The sequence below is a fragment of the Pogona vitticeps genome, chromosome 1, assembly GCF_051106095.1.
Source record: "Pogona vitticeps strain Pit_001003342236 chromosome 1, PviZW2.1, whole genome shotgun sequence".
NCBI lineage: Eukaryota > Metazoa > Chordata > Lepidosauria > Squamata > Agamidae > Pogona > Pogona vitticeps.
The window spans coordinates 308,697,265-308,715,663 of NC_135783.1; the positions used below are offsets into that span (position 1 = coordinate 308,697,265).

Sequence of the window (18,399 nt, forward strand, 5' to 3'; positions counted from 1 at the left end):
ACGTGGGAGACTACAACTTACCCCTATAGAATAACTGGCATTTAATTTTGAGAACGGAATGGATAGCATCACTCTGATTATGGGAAGTGTGCGTGAGATGACAATGGGGGGGGTGCTTAGAAGTAAAACCCAAAAGAAGTTCATTTAGGTTTGCAGCTTTTGCTTTCGTGGCTCTAGATGCCTAGGATCTTTTATTGCTGCCTTGAAAAAAAAAACAAAATAACTACATAAGGCATATTGAAAGCGCACGAAAAAACAAAGGCTGCCTCCCTCCCAGTTTGTCAGCTTGGCTAAACTCTCCGCCGCCACAAATCTCTCCCAGACATATCATGGAGATAGAAAAAAACGGACCGGAAGTTGTCACTCTAAAATTGTATCTCTATGTGTTCCGTTTCTCATTCGTGCCGGAAATAATCTGGCCAACGGAAGCCAGAGTGTAGGAAAGTGACTCTAGGAGGACCGGAAGGAGCGAGCCAGTGCGTTTCACTCTGGGCGGGCTGCTCCATTCGGTGAGGTGAGCGCGGCAGAGACCAAGTGCGGTTCTAGGAGGGGGTGTGTGACTGTCGGCGTGGAAGAGGCCGGCGGAGGCGAGCCAAGGCGGGAGCGACATGGCAGCGCCGGTTGGGACCCTGGCGGGCGCTTCGCCGGAACCCCAGCCGCCGCCCCCGCCGCCCCCTGCGCCTTCCTCCTCCTCGGCCTCTCTGCCGCCTCCCAAGAAGATCGTGGCTCCCACCGTGTCGCAGATCAACGCGGAGTTCGTGACGCAGGTGAGACGGGCGGCTCCGTGGGGGGCGGGACTGTGCGTGTGTGTGTGTGTGTGTGTGTAGGAGGCGGGGGGGGGGAGGACGAAGGGAAGCCCTTCTTCACGCCACGCGCGCCCCCTTTTACACACGTGCTCCGGCCACTGTCGTCCCTGCCTTAGGAAGCACATGTATCGTGGGAATGAATGCACCTGTCTGTATGCAGAGATCAGACCTTCGAAAAGTTACATTTTTGGACAAAGCAACAACAAGGCAGGGAAATCCTGGGAGATGGCCTCCAAAGAAGTAACTTTTCCAAGGCCTCCCAGAGGTACTCCTTTGTGCAGGCCCACTTTCTTTGCTGAGACTTGTGCTGCCCATTAATTGCTGGAGGGCCATGCCCGTCCCCGTGTAATAACTGAAATAAAATAATTTTGATAATGACGTGGGAAAAATGACGATCACTTTAAAGGTCCTATGGCTGCATTCTTGTTGTGCCCCTTGACTAAGTGAATGACGGCATTGTCCACAGTTTGGCAGATGGAGCAGATGGTACCCTGAGTGACATCTTTGCAAGGCCGTGGATGACACGTCTGGTGTGTATAATGCAAACACACTTGCAGAATACCATTATACTGTGGGTGTCTTGATTTCTTTGAGCGTGGTGTCCTAAATTGGTTCCTTCACTGCAGCCGTGTCTCAGGCTCAGCTTTCATGGAACATTCCAGACGTCACACCTTGAAATATTTAAAGAAGAGATAGAAGAAAGTCATCTGTGGTAACTTTAAAACTAGCAGGGTTTTTTATTTATTTATTTTTATTGCTATCAGTAGACTTAACACAGGCACCCCTTTTGAAGATTGGTACCAAAGAAAGATTCTGAGTAGGCTTTAGATTTTATTGCAGTTCCACTGAATAAACCTAACCTATTTTCAACATTATCCCCAGGGTACAGGAGCAATTACTTGCATTTATTTACAAGATTTTTTTCCCTCCCAAAGCAACAGCCATAAGAGGGAGTATAAAACTGGGATTATTTTTCTCCGCATTCCTCATGGCGGCAGATACTAAGAAAAGCAAGGTAGGGAAAGGAATCGGGTGTTTGCTGCAGGACATTAATCAGTAGAATGCATACAGTATATTCTGCTTAGAACTGAGTGCTGCTGCTTATGTGTTTGGTATTTAAACTCTGTTCAGATTCGTGCGGAGAAAGTTCTAAAAAGATGCCATCTTATCTGCTGCTAGCCACAGCTGTGCCAGTTGCGTTGCAAAACCCTGGTCTGCAGAATGATAGCCCCATGTCTTAAGTCTATGTGATACAGGAGAGGCTGGTCACATTAGGACCACAGATCAAGAAGCAAAAAATGAGGGAAGTTGTGGGGAGCAGTAGGTCTCCTCCCATCCATGCTGTGCATCCTCTCCTCCCCCATCACTTATCAGCATTCTTTCTTTTCCAGCAAGCCTTCATCTTGTCCTCACTGGGCAGAGATCAGGATTGTTCCCAAAACATAACTCTGCCACTGCCCACATTTGTAAGGCCTTTGCTAGCAAATTCTTGTTAAATTGTTAAAAAACTTCAGCTCCTTACAAAATTGGGGGGCTGGTGTGTTGTAATGGTAATGGTGTTGGACTGAAATTTGGGAGATTGACACCTAAGTCGATGCTGAACTGTGAAAGTCTTCAGATGATCATGGGCCAGTCATATTCCCTCACACTTCCCTTCTATGGTTATAGGATGGTTATGATGATCAAGTGCAGAGGGAGAAGAGATATATATGTTTCCTTGAGTTCATTGGAGAAGGAAGATGTGAAGTTATAAACAAATAATAAAGAAGTAGGCTTGCTTTCAGGGTACTTGCTCAGAGAAAGGCACCACTGGTTTTTAGCATTTCACTCTCAGTGTCGTGCACAGTGGCAATTGTAAATGTAAATGCATGTAAATATTGAACAATTATTGTATTGTTCAACATAATGGAGGCCATATGGATATAGCTTTTGAGACTGTCTATATATATGCCTTAATGAAATGGTCTTTTATTTTGCAGTTGGCAAATAAGTATTGGGCACCACATGTCAAGAAAAAGCTACCTTTCGAGTCAAAGGTAATTGCTTAATATGTTGTTTAGGGGTTCTATCTTAATGCAGGGAGTAAATAAATAACAAAAATAGTAGAAATACTTTTCTGATTGTGTGTGTATGTGTTATTTCGAAATAAAGAATGGAAACTTCCTTAGCTTAGATATTGATTTTGAAATAATGCATTGTAGTCTTTAAATTCTATTTTTATTATTGTTTGTGAATGTGGATACTTGGTAATGGCAACAGGTTTTTTAAAGATGAAATCAATTTTATTATTAATTAGAGATGGGATATTCGTATTCATCTCCCAGGGAAACAAATACAAATATCGCCACCACAGGTGGCCGGGCTCATTGGATATCTCCATACAAACACATAACCGAGCTGGGCCATTCACTTACAACTTTTGGCGCAGTACACAGAGCTGTTGTTGTGTGTGCTGCACCAATCGTGGAAGTAGCCTGGGACTTCCCCAGCTCCCTGTGCTGTTGACCAATCCAGCAAGGAGGCGGGATGACGAGTCTCCCTTCTCAGCTGCTGAATGGTCAGCAGTGCAGTGAGGTAGGGAAGCCCCTGCAATTGGTCGTCATGAACAATGATGGCCACGTGCATTGCACCGCAAGTGTTGATCGGATCACCTGGTTCTGGGGGGAGGGTCCAAAGGGCCCAGCCATCTGTGGTGGTGATATTTGTATTCATCTCTCTCTCCCCCACCCCCATCCCCGAAGACTAATACAAATATCCCATCTCTATGTTTATGTATACATTTTCATAGCATAGCCTGGTAAATTGCTGTGATTGGAATTGTATGAAAATGTTAACATGCATTATTGTAGTTTTAGGAATGTGCTTTTAGCTTGTTTCTAGAGCACTTTGTGCAGTAGAAAAAGAGGAATGTGTCTTATTAAAGCAATAATTTTAGTAGCTAAATAATCCAAATATTTCTTTGTTCTTATAGGTTATTGAAGATGTGTATGAAAAGGAAATTGTTAAGTCAAAGTAAGTATTCTGCATTATTTGTATTACAGTTACATTGAACAAAGTATCCAAACTCATTTTGAAAAATTTAACATGTTTTGAACTGTCTAAAAACACAGTAGCAATGTCAATCCTTGGGATATGTGTTGTCAGATTACCACAAATTACAGATGCTAAATTTTAGACGTCTCCTAAAATAGTGAATTCTGGGTTATGTATATTTTTCTTGTGTGACACGTCTTGCCTGGACACTTCTTGTTAATTATTTGGACACCTTTGGGGCTCAAATTGATTTACCTGTTTAAAAACCCACCACGACATTTGAGCATAATCAGTAATTCAGAATGGGGTCAGATAAAGACACGTGGAGGGGGAAGTGGGCTAGTCTTCCTGTCATTGCTCTCTTTGCATGGAGAGCAGCAGTCTGAAGAGGAGACCGTCTGCCACCTGAAGGAACACCACTCAATCCAGCATCCTGCAAAACTCAGGGTACTTGACTTTGGACACTCCTGTTAGCAACCTCAGACACCTTTAGGATTAATTAAAGTGTTTGGAAATATAGTCTCTAGGAAACTAATTTAAATGAGCTAGTGTTTAATTGCTGTTGTTGCCTTTTCTTTGATTTCAGGTTTGCTATAAGGAAAATTATGCTACTTGAGTTTAGGTAAGTGCATTTGCACAAGAGCTACTGTTTAGAATCTGAGTATAAGGACAGCTGGTGTAATTTCATGGCTTGGTGTGAGCTGAAAAGTTCCTGGAGCAAAACCTTCCTTTGGCAAAATACTCAGTAATGGTCTTTGATGAGCAACTGTATCTCAGCCCGATTTCTGTATCCTCCATCTGTAATTTAAAGATGATGAAACAAAATATACGGTGGTGCCTCACAAGATGAGCGCCCCGTTTAATGACGAAATTGCATTACGACGAAGTTTTTGCGATCCAAAAAGCGATCGCAAAACGATTTTTCCTATGGGAGAATTTCACTTTGCGATGATCGGTTCCCTGCTTCGGGAACCAATTCTCGCAAAATGATGATTTTCGGCCAGCTGATCGGTGGTTTCAAAATGGCCGCCGGGTAAAAGAAAAATGGCTCCCCACTCTTTTCTGGGACGGATTCTTTGCTGCATGGGCAGGGAAAATGGCCGTGCTATGGAGGATCTTCGTTGGACGGTGAGTTTCAAGCCCATAGGAACGCATTAATCAGGTTTTAATGCGTTTCTATGGGCTTTTTAATTTCACTTTACGATGTTTTCGTTCTACAGTGATTTCGCTGGAACAAATTAACACTGTAATGCGAGGCACCACTGTACTTTGTAGGCTAGTTATAAGAAACATTTTATATCATCTGAAATCAGGTAGACTGTTTAATGGTTAAATTAAGAATGAAATCCCATAACATGGTTGTGTGAGACACTATGATTGATTTCTTTACTTGGTGATGTGATGGAGTGTAATCCCTATAGTCAACCTTATAGAGGCATTTCCCAAACCTGCATCTTCCAAATGTATTGCATAATGAAATCCATTATCTACCGATAGCATGATTTTCCTCATTCGGAGTCCGCCATAAGTGGAAGGCACGAAGTGAGGGGAGGTTGCTCTGTAGGAGATGTAACATGGTATTATTACCAAATTACCAAGTACCAAGAAGACCTTGTTGAATTCTTATGAACCTATGATGAAACTTAAGTTTCCAGCAGTGTCTCTTCATTGCTTTTCAGTGGTGAGGAATCTGAGCTTAGACTCTGCAGTTTTAAAAATAAAATATATCGGAAGGTTTTGTACATCCTTTTCCTAATAAAGTCTGAGTTACTTGAAGCAATTCCTTTGAAATTAATAATCAAGGAAGGAGGATGCGAGCACAGATGATGAGGCAGTTGGATGTGCCCTGGAAAAACATTGGTAGTAATAGCCCGAAGAAGCCTTGACATAGTCTTTATATAGAAAAGGGTTTTTTTCTGGTTAAAAATCAAGCCATAAGATGATGTAGAGAAAAGTGGTATGTGGGTTTTTTTTCTTACTCAGTGAAAGAAAACTAAAATCCCTTAAAAATAGGAACAGGATCTCCAGGCCAGTCCTGTTTGGTGGTGGTGAGATTTATAGCAGCTAGCAGCAGAAGCTTTGTAGTACACAGGTATATGCCTAAGACTTACAAAACTAGCTAGAAAATCATCTCATACTGCAGAAGCCATGTGTTTGCTTGAAAACATTTACAGCTTAGAGCAGGGGTGGGCAATTAATTTCTATAGGGGGCTACATGAAAAATCTGAACTGTGTTCGGGGGCGAACCAACTTTACTTAAAAATAGAATGAAACAGTGATGTTATAATTTTTTTTATTTTAAACGTTAATCTTCACAAATACTAAAGAGGTTTTTTGCAGTATGTTAAAGATAAGCAACTGATCAACTTTGGACAAAAAGTATAAATGGTTTTGATGTTCAAAACTGTCCGCGGGCCGGACAGGAGCGGTTCACGGGCCGTATGTGTCCCTTGGGCCGCACTTTGCCAAAGTCTGGCTTAGAGTATGGATAGGATGTGCATGCAGGATGTGCATGCACTTGTAAGCCCTGCCCCTGGAAGTGGGTTGGATGCTGGATTTGACTATATTGTATATATGGTTACAGCATGTATGTGGTTGAAGTCTGTGATCGTGGCAAGTGAATAGCTGCATTCAGCTGATTGTGGTTATAGAGTTCTTTGCAGACCTTATGTTTGCATATTGAAGAGCCTCATGGTGCAGTAGTTAAACTGCAGCCAAGACCTCCTGAGTTCCATCCCTATGTGCTCAAGGTTGACTAAGGTCAGTAAAATGAATACCTGGCTTGTGGGGCAGTGTCTGTGTGGAAAATGTGTAGCTTGTGTAATTAGGTCTCTGATTGCAGAGCCAGAACTTGGGAGTTTGATTCCCTGCTGGTCCTCCTTGAGAAAGGCTGGACTCACTGAGCCATAGGCTCCCTTCCACTCTGCGGGTCTAAGATGTTAAGATGATGATCATGATTAAATTGTAAACCACCCAGAGAACGCTTTAAGTGCTATAGGGAAGTATACCTATAAACACTTTTCTGTCTTAGTGCGGTGGGATGTTGAGCCTTTCAGGGGGCAGAGCTCACATGCAGATCCCTCTCTACCACATACAGTACTTTGAACGTGAAGCATGGGGTAGGAAGCTTTAAAGTTTATAAAATGATAGGACTAATGTAATGAAATTAGCCTTCCACTGTGGTATCTGAATTCATATATTTGGTAAAGTTGGCCATTCTTATGCATCATTTTGCTGTCACTTAAGCTTTGCAATGTGTTTATTGTCATTATATAATTATGTGTGTGCAACAGAGAGAGAAGAGCTTTTAAGGACATTGAAACTAAATGAGGTTCGGGCCGCTACAGATTGAACATCCAGAACAACTTAATATTTATACTTTTAGATGAACATTGTGGAGCTAAGTCTTCTTGCAGACATTTTAATGTGTTTGTATGTATTTGTGCTGCTGAAATCGTTTTTCATCACTCATGTTTTATTTGGCATAATAATGACTTCTGTGAACATGTTTGCTGTCTCTGACAAAGCAGCAGACTTTTGTCTTTGAGCAGTAAGGCAAGTGTCTATCGAGGTGCATCTCCCAAGTAGAGCGGATGCATCTCCTCTTTCCCTCTCTACAATCAGCATCAATTAATTCAGTCTAATATAATGCTTCTACAAAGTGCATGCAATACTTCTTTAATGAGCAGAGCCTTGCGGATGGCTTATTCTTCTGCTGTGTGCTTTCAGATTGATTTCAGTGGCCTGAGTATGTTTTACTGCCATGACTTCCATTGGTGAGCTAACATTGAAAGCAACTCATGAATGGAGTGGTGTTTTTAAAAAGGGTTGGTAATTGTCCTTCTGCTCCCCTGATGTATGACACATTAGATGGATCGTAATTCTCTTTTTTGCTGTTCACAGCCAGTACCTTGAAAATTACTTGTGGGTGAACTATTCTCCAGAGGCGTCCAGTAAAGCTTATGTGATGTCAGTCTGCTGCATGGTGAATGAAAAGTTCAGAGAGAACGTTCCAGCGTGGGAGGTAATAAGACTTCAGTTATAGCCAGCAGCAATTTTCACATTGTCCACTGAATGTGTCATGAGGTGTCAAAAAGTTCGGTCCTGGCTGTCATTGTGCTTCATCTGAAGTTATCTGCCATAGCTTTCCAACAGCAGTGTGTTTCTGTTAGAGGACAGCAGTGGACAGTTGTGAAGTTTCATATTTGTGAACAGTATGAAACAGATTGTTTCATTGATTTGAGTGGTTTTCTTTCTGTTGTTTCCAGACAAAGTTTAGCATTTAGTCATGGAGCTATTATGTTGTTTAAAGATAAGGGTATGAAAATGTTCATTTCAGTTAAAAGCCTTCATTTGAAAATGAAAAGCAACTTCATCTGAAGGCTGCCTTTACACTCGGGAAGAGTGTAAAAGTTTCTGTACCAGTGCAGTTAGTCCAAGACACACAGGAAGAGTAGGGAGAGTGGTAACTGTGTGTGTGTAACCATCATCTTGAATACTACTTTTAAAATTTCTGCTTTTTTCCAGTGGACTCTTATTTTCTACTCAGGGGCAAACTGTTATTGTATTTACACCCACATCAATTGGAAAAGTCTCCCAGTGTGAGCTGACAAAGATGACTAATAGAACTGGCCGTGTATTCAGGCTTGTAGTTGGTAAAACATGGCACAAAAGGAGATGATTGGTTAAAGAGACAAAAAAAAAAATCAAACTTGGGCAGCAGGATTAAGTTGCCACTCTCTGAACTGAGATGATTCAGTGATTCAGGGAGAGAAAGAATTGAACGTTGTTGCTCCACTAGGAGCAGTGGTAAAGTAGTCTTGCTTCTTATCTCTTCTGATGAATTTTCTGCTGCAAGATTATAGCTGAGGGGTAAAAGAAGCCTGATCGGGCTGGTTTCTCAGCAGAATGCTTGCGGCCCTCCTTTTCTCCTTCTGGTGGTGCTCTTTTTTGGTTCTCCTCTCTAGCCTGAACCAACCTCCCTCTTACCTGGTCTTCACTACCATGAAACAGCATTTCTGAAACTGCATTTCAGCACATGTATCTATAGACATCAGTGGAGGATTCTCTAGAAATACAAATAGCAGCTTCAGGGAGGCGATTTTTATTCAGACTATGTTGGGCTGAAAAACAAAATTAAACTTTCATTCCCTTCTCCGTTCTTTAAACTCTTGAAAATGTTTGAGCATCCATGCTGAAGTGAGGGGGGCTGTGGATCCAGAGGTTGGGAGTTCAATTACCCAGTGTGCCTCCTTGAGAGGGACTGGACGAGCCATAGAATCCCTTCCACTTCTATAGTTTTAAGACTTAAAATAAAAATTCTGTTCCTTAATGTGATGAATAGCACTAGAGTAGGCCCATGGGATCAGTGGGGATTTAGCAAGTCAAGTAACTGTTACCATGCTGGTTTGCCACCACTGACAAACTTCACAGTAAGAAAAATGTGGTTATTCCTTAAGTGTACCTGTAGTATATTCAAGCATTTCCCAGTTATTTTCTATTTATTAAAATAGAAATATTAACTAGTCTGGCTCTTGCTTTTATCTTAATGATAAAAACAATCTCTTTCATGATCTGCCGTAGTATATCAGTTTGCTTTGTTGTATATATTTTTTAATTTCAGAAATCTGATCTTAGCTAAATTGCTCATCAGGAAACACAGATACTACCAGTTGCTTAGCGTGGAACACAGAAGTTACAGCAGCAGTATTTTTTTTGTTGGTTCCAGCCAGCGTGCCCTCAAATTTTCACCCCGGCTGGGCAGGGCTTTCTGCCCCTCTTGTGTGCAGCTCTGCCCCCTGCATGGGCTTCCACCATGATCAGACCCAAAAGGACTGGAATAATTCACAGTGGAGGCGTGGAGGAGGAGGAAAGCTGCGTGGAGGGGGTGGAGTCGCGTACGCTCGCACAGCCATACACTTCAGAGGGTACCTTAGATGACCCATTTGTAAATGTTGACAACTTCTAGATGTCATAGCATTGTTTTACAATAGCATAGTGTTGTACAGAGGACTTTAAATCTCGGTGGGAAGGGAGGGAGGATGATCATGAGCAGGTTGTTTGCCAGGAAATTTACTCCTGTGAAATTACAGTACTTGTCAGTTTGTACAGTGTTTTCTGCTTATGCTTCAGTCTTAAGTAGCTTTAATTCCTTTTACACTAAAACTTTGTTATCTACCCTGAATATATAAAGTGATGTTGAGTGCAATCTGAATGCATAGTCTAGCCTTGGTGCATCTGGTGGTCCTGCTCCTGCCCCCAGCTCTTCAATAGAAGTTGAGTACAGATCCTGAAGCTGAGGCAGATCCTGAAGCTGAGGCTCCAGTACTTTGGCCATCTCATGAGAAGAGAAGACTCCTTGGGAAAGACCCTGATGCTAGGAAAGTATGACGGCAAGAGGAGAAGGAGATGACAGAGGACGAGATGATTGGACAGCATCTGCGAAGCAACCAACATGAATTTGACACAACTCCGGGAGGCAGTGGAGGATAGGAGGGCCTGGCGTGCTCTGGTCCATGGGGTCACGAAGAGTCGGACATGACTAAACAACGATGACTTATTTTGTGCATTTGTAATTATGTGTGCAGTTGGGAATCCTCATTACAACAGTTTCCCAGTTGCATGGGAAGTGTATGGTACACAGAGCATGATCCCATCTTTACACTGTAGGCAGAGGGGGGCAGCAAGGTGCCCAACAGAAACACTCCCCTTCCAGGCCTTCAGTCAGTGTGTGGACATCACGGTGCAAACAAGGCTTGTATCTCTTTCCTTGTCTTTCTGTTTCGCAAAAAGATGTTCCATCTGAGCTGACTTGATCTCGTTTTCTGCCTAGACCTTCAAAAAAAAGCCAGAGCACTTCCCGTTCTTTTTCAAACGTGTGCTGGAAGCTTCCTTGGCTGAGAATGACTGCCAGTTTTCTCTTCAAGAGCAAACCATACTTCTCCTCTTCCTTGATCACTGCTTTAATAGTTTGGTAAGATTATTTGCTGTGATGCTACTTTGTTGAAATATGTGGTATTTTTGACCCCCAGAATATTAGTGTCTACTAGAGATAAGCATGAACTGCTGGTTTAGTGATTCATGCATGTTCATTTATTGGCTGAACAGGTGTTTAGCGCTTCCCAGCCCCACCTTCTCTGGCAGGCACCCACTCAGAGGCAGCACCTGGAGGAGGCGGGGCAGAAAAACCAGAGGGCTGTCTCATAAGTTCTCACAGCAGTGTCTCAGTAAACATCCATTTGCTTGATTACTCTGTGTAAATACTGTCAAGTTGTAATACTAGGGTGTTGGTATGCATTTGGCATGGTAAATTGTACTTTGTATACCTGTGTTATACTTTATTGCTCCCACAAGCTGGCTTCTGGTCATAGACTGGAGCTTTACATTTTTTTTTTTTGAAAGAGCATAGAAAATGGTAAGATGAGGGTACCTCAGAAGAGAGAGCTGTCTGTAATCACCCCACCCCTTTCTTCTGTAAAAAGCAATGCCTGCTATTCCCCATCTGTTTAAGCGCCAAGCTTATGTAAAGTATCCTAATCACTTATTTAATTTCTTGTGACAGGAAGTAGATTTGATCAGAGGGCAAATCCAGCAACTCATCTCCCTGCCAATGTGGATGGCCCTGCAGCCTGTAAGTGTTTCCAGATAAAGAAACCAAAGGTCTTCTGTTATGTTACACAGAGTTTTAAATAGGAGTTCATATCTGTGACTTGATGCACAGGAAGAAAACTTCCTGCCTATACTGTTGGTTATTTGTTTTGTTTTGTTTGCAAGTGTGCTATATATCCTTGGGGATTCTTAAACTTCCAGGATTTTACTATAGATCTCTCTGTGTTTTAATTCATAGTTTTCTTTCACCCTGAAGAATTGCTGTCTCATAATATCCTTTCAAGGATATTTGTGTTCCCCTATTAGCAATTTTGGGATTTCTTGTAAACCGTCTTATTCTTACATATGTCTTTCTAACACCTATGATGACCAAGTATATGCTCTTAGTCTGCTCAATTATTTTTCTTAAAACTGTTGTTAGGACAATATAGTTCACTCAGTATATGAATGAAAACACAAAAGACTTAACTGTATTCTGAAAAACTGAATGTATTCCATTTTAGGCTCGTCTAGAACTTGAACTGAAAAAGACACCAAAGCTTAGAAAATTTTGGAATTTGATCAAGAAGAATGATGACAAAATGGATGAAAATACAAAGGCACAGTATGTTCAACAGTAGCCATTTATTATGTCTAAAATCTGGTGCACATGTTTGTGTACTGTGAAGAACAGCTGTCATGAGCAGGGGCCCATTTGTGTCCTATGCTACTGGGAGTCAGCAAAAACTTAAGTGAAGCCTCGTGGTGCAGTGGTTAAACTGCTGTATTGCAGCCAAAACTGTGCTCAATCCCAGGTAGCCAGCTCAAGGTTGACTTAGCCTTATATCCTTCCGAGGTTGGTAAAATGAGTACCCAGCTTGCTGGGGGGCAATGCGTAGCTTGCATAATTAACTTGTAAACCACCCAGAGAGTGCTTGAAGCACTATGGGGTGGTATATAAGCAGCACACTTTGCTTTTTGCTAATTTTTTAGGTCATTCTCATGCAGCAGCTGAGGAAGACTAAACCTTCAATTCCTCTAAACCTCTCTGTAAGACTTGAGAAGTATGTTCCACTTGGGTTCTCACTTTCAACCAGATGGGACAGAATATTATATCTGCTGTTGGACACGGTATGATGCAGTTGTTCCATCAGATATTCATGCATGTGAATATAGTGGTACAGCTGACTGAATAGCTCAGTGGTTTCGGTATCTGGCCAGCCTATGTGGCCTTGGGCAAGCTGCAGGGTGACCCCAGAAGAAGGGAATAGTAAGCCACTTATGAGTATTCTCTACCTGGAAAAGCATGAAAAGGGTCACCATAAGTCATAATTCACATGATTATTATTATAGTGGCATATATGGCTTATGCATCCAGTTCTTATGTGTTAAATGGAGAGTGATCTGTGATAATTATCACAGATGATGGAGCTTCTTTTGACTACATTGGTAAAGGATCTGCAAGGTGAGAATTACTTAAGTGGAATTTGATGAATCGCTTCTAACTTGCCTCCTGGAATTTTAAAAGAAATATATAGTATCTAGCCTTTCAAATGCCTCCATGTTAGCGCATTTCCACTAAGGTCAGCCCATGTGTGTACAGTGTTATTTGCTTATTTTCAGAGTAGTGTGAAAATTGTCATGCTGTTTACAGATGTAGTCAACAGATGTAGTCAACCTGAAGAAGAATTCTTTCAAAATGCAGTGGGAATCTCTGTTAACAATAGTTCATTTTGACTGCTACCTTTCTTAACCCCAGAAATTTGTTGAAGAGCTCAATATGTAGATTCAAGAGTCAAAGAGTTTCCTAGGTTTTTACTGAATAATTATTCCCCTACCCCACCCGTTTTCATTGGAGACCTGCTTATTTAATAGGAAGGTGATTAAATTATTGTTTATGCCAAATATTAATTGCACAACCTTCTAAAGGGCATATCAAGAAAGAAGATTTCTGTCACAACTGATCCAGAAGTTCATCTCAGTGTTAAAATCAATACCCATTTCAGGTATGTGGTACATTGTTGTATATATAAAAGAGAACCCTCCCACATGCTCTCCCTGTGATGAATAGAGTGTTATTTTCATATTTTAAATAGTTTAAATTATTGGTATTTCTTTCACCAGTTTTCACTCTTTCATCTGACTCTAATCCAGCTACATTCTGCTAATACTATGCCAGTGAATATCATAAACAGATCTCACGGACAGAGAGCAGTCAATGTATATTCAGAACAATTTATTTTGAATTCAGGCTCAAATGCTAAGAGTTTCAGGGTTCAGTGTCACCAGTAGCAGATGATGTACAACTCTGTCTCTCCTTTCCCTCTAAATCCAGTGAAGCTGTTTCAGTTCCAGATCAGTATCTGGTGTCAGTAATGGACTGGATGTACTATATTGACTGGATGAGAGTGAATAAACTGAAACATAAACCATACAAGACAGAGGTCCTCCTTGTCAGCCGAAAGGCAGCTCAAGGAATAGGGATGCAGCCTGTGCTGGATGGAGTTATAGGTAAAGGTAAAGGTTCCCCTTGACAATTTTTTTTTTTGTCCAGTCGTGTCCGACTCTAGGGGGCAGCGCTCATCCCGCTCTTCAAGCCATAGAGCCAGCGTTTTGTCCGAAGACAATCTTTCCGTGGTCACATGGCCAGTGTGATTTAGACACGGAATGCTGTTACCTTCCCACCGAGGTGGTCCCTATTTATCTACTCGCATTTGCATGCTTTCGAACCGCTAGGTTGGCGGGAGCTGGGACAAGCGACGGGTGCTCATTCCGTTGCGTGGATTCGATCTTACGACTGCCGGATCTTCTGACCCTGCAGCACAGGCTTCTGCAGTTTAGCCCACAGCGCCACCACGTCCCTGGATGGAGTTATACTCCCTCTGAAAACACAGGTGTGCAGCTTGGGAGTTCTCGATTCATCTCTTGCACCTGGATGCCCAGCTTTTGGCAGTGGCCAGAAGTATATTTTCAAAGTTAAAACTAGCCCATCAGCTGTGCCTATTCCCGAGAAGACCATTTTTAGTGTGGTATTTGATTCCTTTTCATATCTGTCCTTTTTCAGGAGAAAGGTGGGGTAAAAATATTTTAAATAAAAATAAATAAATAATCTTGAACTAATGGAAGTGGTGTTCATACATAACTTAAGGACTTCCTGATTATCCAAATGCAGATTGCTCTTTTGCAATGAAATATTGAAATTAAATATTATTGGGTCATTATTTTTTAAATACCTGCCAGGATTTGTTTCTCACAGCTGAAAGAAAAAAGCAAATACCCCAAGACTATCTCCAAACAAATGGTTTAATTTTAGAATGGACACACTTGGCCTGATACTGAATTACCGCACAAAACCTCTTGTTTCTTCTGTTCTATCCCTGCTTATAGTTCTTACAATATTTTTAAAATTTTTCTTTTGAAAATGTCAGTTGTAGGGGAAAGTAGGTAACAGTGGTTTTTTCTGCATTGTTGTAATTTGAACCTAATGCCACAGAGTAGATTATGCTTCCCCATATTGTCTCTCATCCTAATATCCTGTCTAAATGGTGCATTGATTATTATTTTTATTGCTTTGTTGAGGATCATTGGGATGCAAACCAGATGCTCTTTCCAAAAAATGTGAAAAATGGAGAAACTAGTGGAGTCGTAGTATTATCACTGGGTTAGATTTTAATTTCATTAATCATAAAAGTTGAAGAAGAGCAAGCTTATTTAGTATTTTACATGTTGGTTCTCTTTAAATGTAATGCACCTTGATCCCTCTGGAAAGGCAAGATAGTACCAGTACGGAATTGAACTTGGCACTTCCGAGATCTACTCTTTCAAAGTATCTAGATCTCTAATTACTTGCGAACAAACGGTGACCACTGATCTTAATGCAAATGTATATATTAACATACTAAGAAATGTATCTACATATTACCACAAACATATTGTTACAATTATTTTCTGATCATGTGGACCTGTTAAGGTTTTTTTTTAAAGTTATACTAAGCTTTAGCAGTCTTTAGACATTACCTTTTCAAATAACAAGTTTTATTTGAACTTCCCAAAGGAGGAATAAGCAAGTATATTGGTTTGCTTTTATTGTGGGAAGCAGTATCTAAACATATGGACCAGAGTCTTGTTGCTAATTCACATTTGTGTAAGGGACATCATATAACTCTTGATGGCAGATTGCTGCTCATTAGCAAGGTGCTGCCACTATTCCTAGCCATATGCCAGACACATGATCAAACACATATTTAAGAGCGCCACCAATATCTTAACAAGGAGCAGCAGTTTGTCACCGAGACTTAAGCAATTTCCCTTTGCAATCATATACAGTGGTGCCCCGCACAGCGAGGTTAATCCGTTCCGGATTAACCTTTGCTGTGAGAAACATCGCTGTGCGGGAGGGAAAAAACCATAGAAACGCATTGAACTTTGTTCAATGCGTTCCTATGGCTTTCAAACTCACCGTTCAGCGAAGTTCCTCCATAGGCGGCAGCCATTTTCGCGCCCTCCCCTCGCAGAATGAGGGCGCCAAAATGGCTGCCATCAGCTGTTCGGCGGGTCAAAAATGGCCGCCGGAACAGCCGAAAGGGGCCGGGGCGCAGCGTTTTCGCGCCCTTGGTAAGCAAGGGGAGCGCGCGAAAACGCTGCCGGAAGCCCCGAAATGGTTACGCGCAGCCATTTCGGGGCTTCCGCAGCATTTTCGCGCGCTCCCCTTGCTTACCAAGGGCGCGAAAACGCTGCGCCCCGGCCCCTTTCGGCTGTTCCGGCGGCCATTTTTTACCCGCCGAACAGCTGATCGGCGGGTCGCAAAGCGAAGGTCGGTAAGCAGTCAGCTTACCGACCTTCGCTCTGCGATTTTCGCCCATTGGGGCCATCGTTGTGTGATCGCTTTAGCGATCGCAAAAGCGTCACCGTAGAGCGAATTCATCGCTCTACGGTGCGCTCGTTGTGCGAGGCACCACTGTACAGTATTGGCAATAGGCAGGGTGGATAAAAGTCAATGTTTTTTTAAAAGAAAATCAATTAAAATCATGATTTAAATGAAAAAATCATTTTTATTTAAATCGCCAAAAATTCAGACTTTTAAAATTTAAATTTTGATTTAAATCATATTTATTTAAATCAGTTTGATTTAAATCAAATCCATCCTGGCAATAGGATTTTAGAGATAGCTTTTAGATGTGAAATTCCCTACATGAGGACATTTCTACTATGACTGAATTCCAAAAAGCTTAAGATTCTAGAAATCCCTAATCCTTCAGAATTAGAAGAAAGGCTTTTTCTGGATTTATCTGGTAAGACACAGTATTTGGAAGTGGTAAAGGTGTCGTCCATACACAGAATTCTCTTAGGACCCAGAATTTTGAAGCAACTGAAAAGCAATAGGAGTTGGATTCAGGGTTCTGTGTGGAAGCACTATTCATCAATTACTTCATAACTGTGTTTGTTTTTAGGTCCTGTCTCTATGGATAAAGTCCACTATTGTGAAAGATTCATTGAACTCATGATAGATCTGGAGGTATGTTGACAGTAGGGTAAATAACAAATTATGTACGATATAATCCAGGCTGCTTGATAATATAGGAAACTGCCTAAAAACTGAATCAGGCCATTGGTCCATCTAGCTCAATGGTGGCGAACCTTTTTTATTTATTTATTTATTTATTTATTTGATTTATATCCCGCCTATCTGGACCCACGGCCCACTCTAGGCGGCTTGCGTACCCAAACGGGAAAAAAAGAAAAAAGGAAAGAAAACACCCAGTGGGTGGAGTGGCGGCAGCAGAACCGGAAGGGGGAATCCCAGGCACGGAGGTGCCTCGAGACCCCACTCTGGATCTGCCACCAGTGCTAGCTGTTCCGGGTCCGCCTGCTAAGGCGCCAGCACTGCGGCTACAGCTGCCTTCTCAGGTTTGGCTGCACGGGGGCGGGGGCGATTAGCAATCCGACAGTTTACGGCTTGCGTGTCGGCAGAAAGGGCTCCACGTGCCAGCTGTGGTGCACATGCCATAGATTCGCCATCTATGTATGACCTAGCTCAGTGTTTTCAGTGATGACCAGCAGCTGCTCCCCAGAGGTTCAGGCAAAATTCTTTCCTAGCCCTATCTGGAGATCCTTGGTGCTTCATGGTGGTCTTATGCTGACTCAGATTGTTGGTCCACCTCACTTTGCATTGTTTGTTCATTGACTGCAGTGGCTGTCCAGGATTCAGACAAAGTATTTGAACTGTAACTAAAATAGACAATGTTGTTTTTAGGCCCTCAGAGATGCACTGTAACTGTGCATCTTTATTGTTCATGATGTGCGTTAAAAGCTGCTTTCAATAGTAATAAAGAGCATTAAGATTTAAACATGTAACTATGTCATAATGAAGTGGGCATACACTTAACAAACTATTTTAAAAGAATGAATCGTAGTGTGGGATTTTTTTAAAAGGCTGTTGCAAAATAAAACACCTGCAGTAAGATGTGTCTTTAAAGATAATGGCTCACCAGAGCTGAATGAAACTCTGTTGATGTTCTAGCTTCTCCTGTTTTTTTTTTTTCCGCTGCTCATTATTTCCCTTCACAGAAGCCCAAGCTCTGTAACTCCCCTTTTGAGACGCGGCAACCAGAACTGTCATTGTGATTTCTCAGACAAGAAGGGGGAGAGGGGTTGTATTGTGATGGGAAAATGTCAGGGACAGAAAGAGCTTCCTATTTCAAGCAGCTTCCCTGTGGTGTCTACATCATGAGAAGCAGTCGTGCTCTTAAAATGGAAGCAGTGTAAATACTGATATTAGTAGTGTTCTCCAGGCTTTTCCAAAAGTTACTGTTAGAGGATACTGGTTATTTATTTTAAAATAATTTAAAATAATTTAAATTGGTCACAATGACCAGATAGGCTGGGGTATAAATGGAATAAATAAATAAATAAAATGATTTCAGTTCAAGAATCTTAGTTTTTACCCATATATAAGCCTCCAATAGTTGGAGTT

At 41.7% G+C, this 18,399-nt stretch overlaps 1 protein-coding gene across 3 annotated transcripts in view; it reads left to right on the forward strand.

The window, feature by feature from the left end:
- Positions 1-471: 471 nt before the first annotated feature.
- Positions 472-18,399, forward strand: part of AQR (aquarius intron-binding spliceosomal factor) — a 66,822-nt gene continuing 48,894 nt past the window's right edge. For all 3 annotated transcript variants that reach the window (XM_072986317.2, XM_072986318.2, XM_078391955.1), the window contains exons 1-10: positions 472-767; positions 2,786-2,842; positions 3,778-3,818; positions 4,426-4,461; positions 7,743-7,863; positions 10,672-10,812; positions 11,401-11,469; positions 11,951-12,051; positions 13,356-13,432; positions 16,877-16,941. In XM_072986317.2, coding sequence (XP_072842418.2) covers positions 609-767; positions 2,786-2,842; positions 3,778-3,818; positions 4,426-4,461; positions 7,743-7,863; positions 10,672-10,812; positions 11,401-11,469; positions 11,951-12,051; positions 13,356-13,432; positions 16,877-16,941 — 867 coding nt within the window. In that variant the 5' untranslated portion in view covers positions 472-608. The remainder of the gene's footprint in view (positions 768-2,785; positions 2,843-3,777; positions 3,819-4,425; positions 4,462-7,742; positions 7,864-10,671; positions 10,813-11,400; positions 11,470-11,950; positions 12,052-13,355; positions 13,433-16,876; positions 16,942-18,399) is intronic.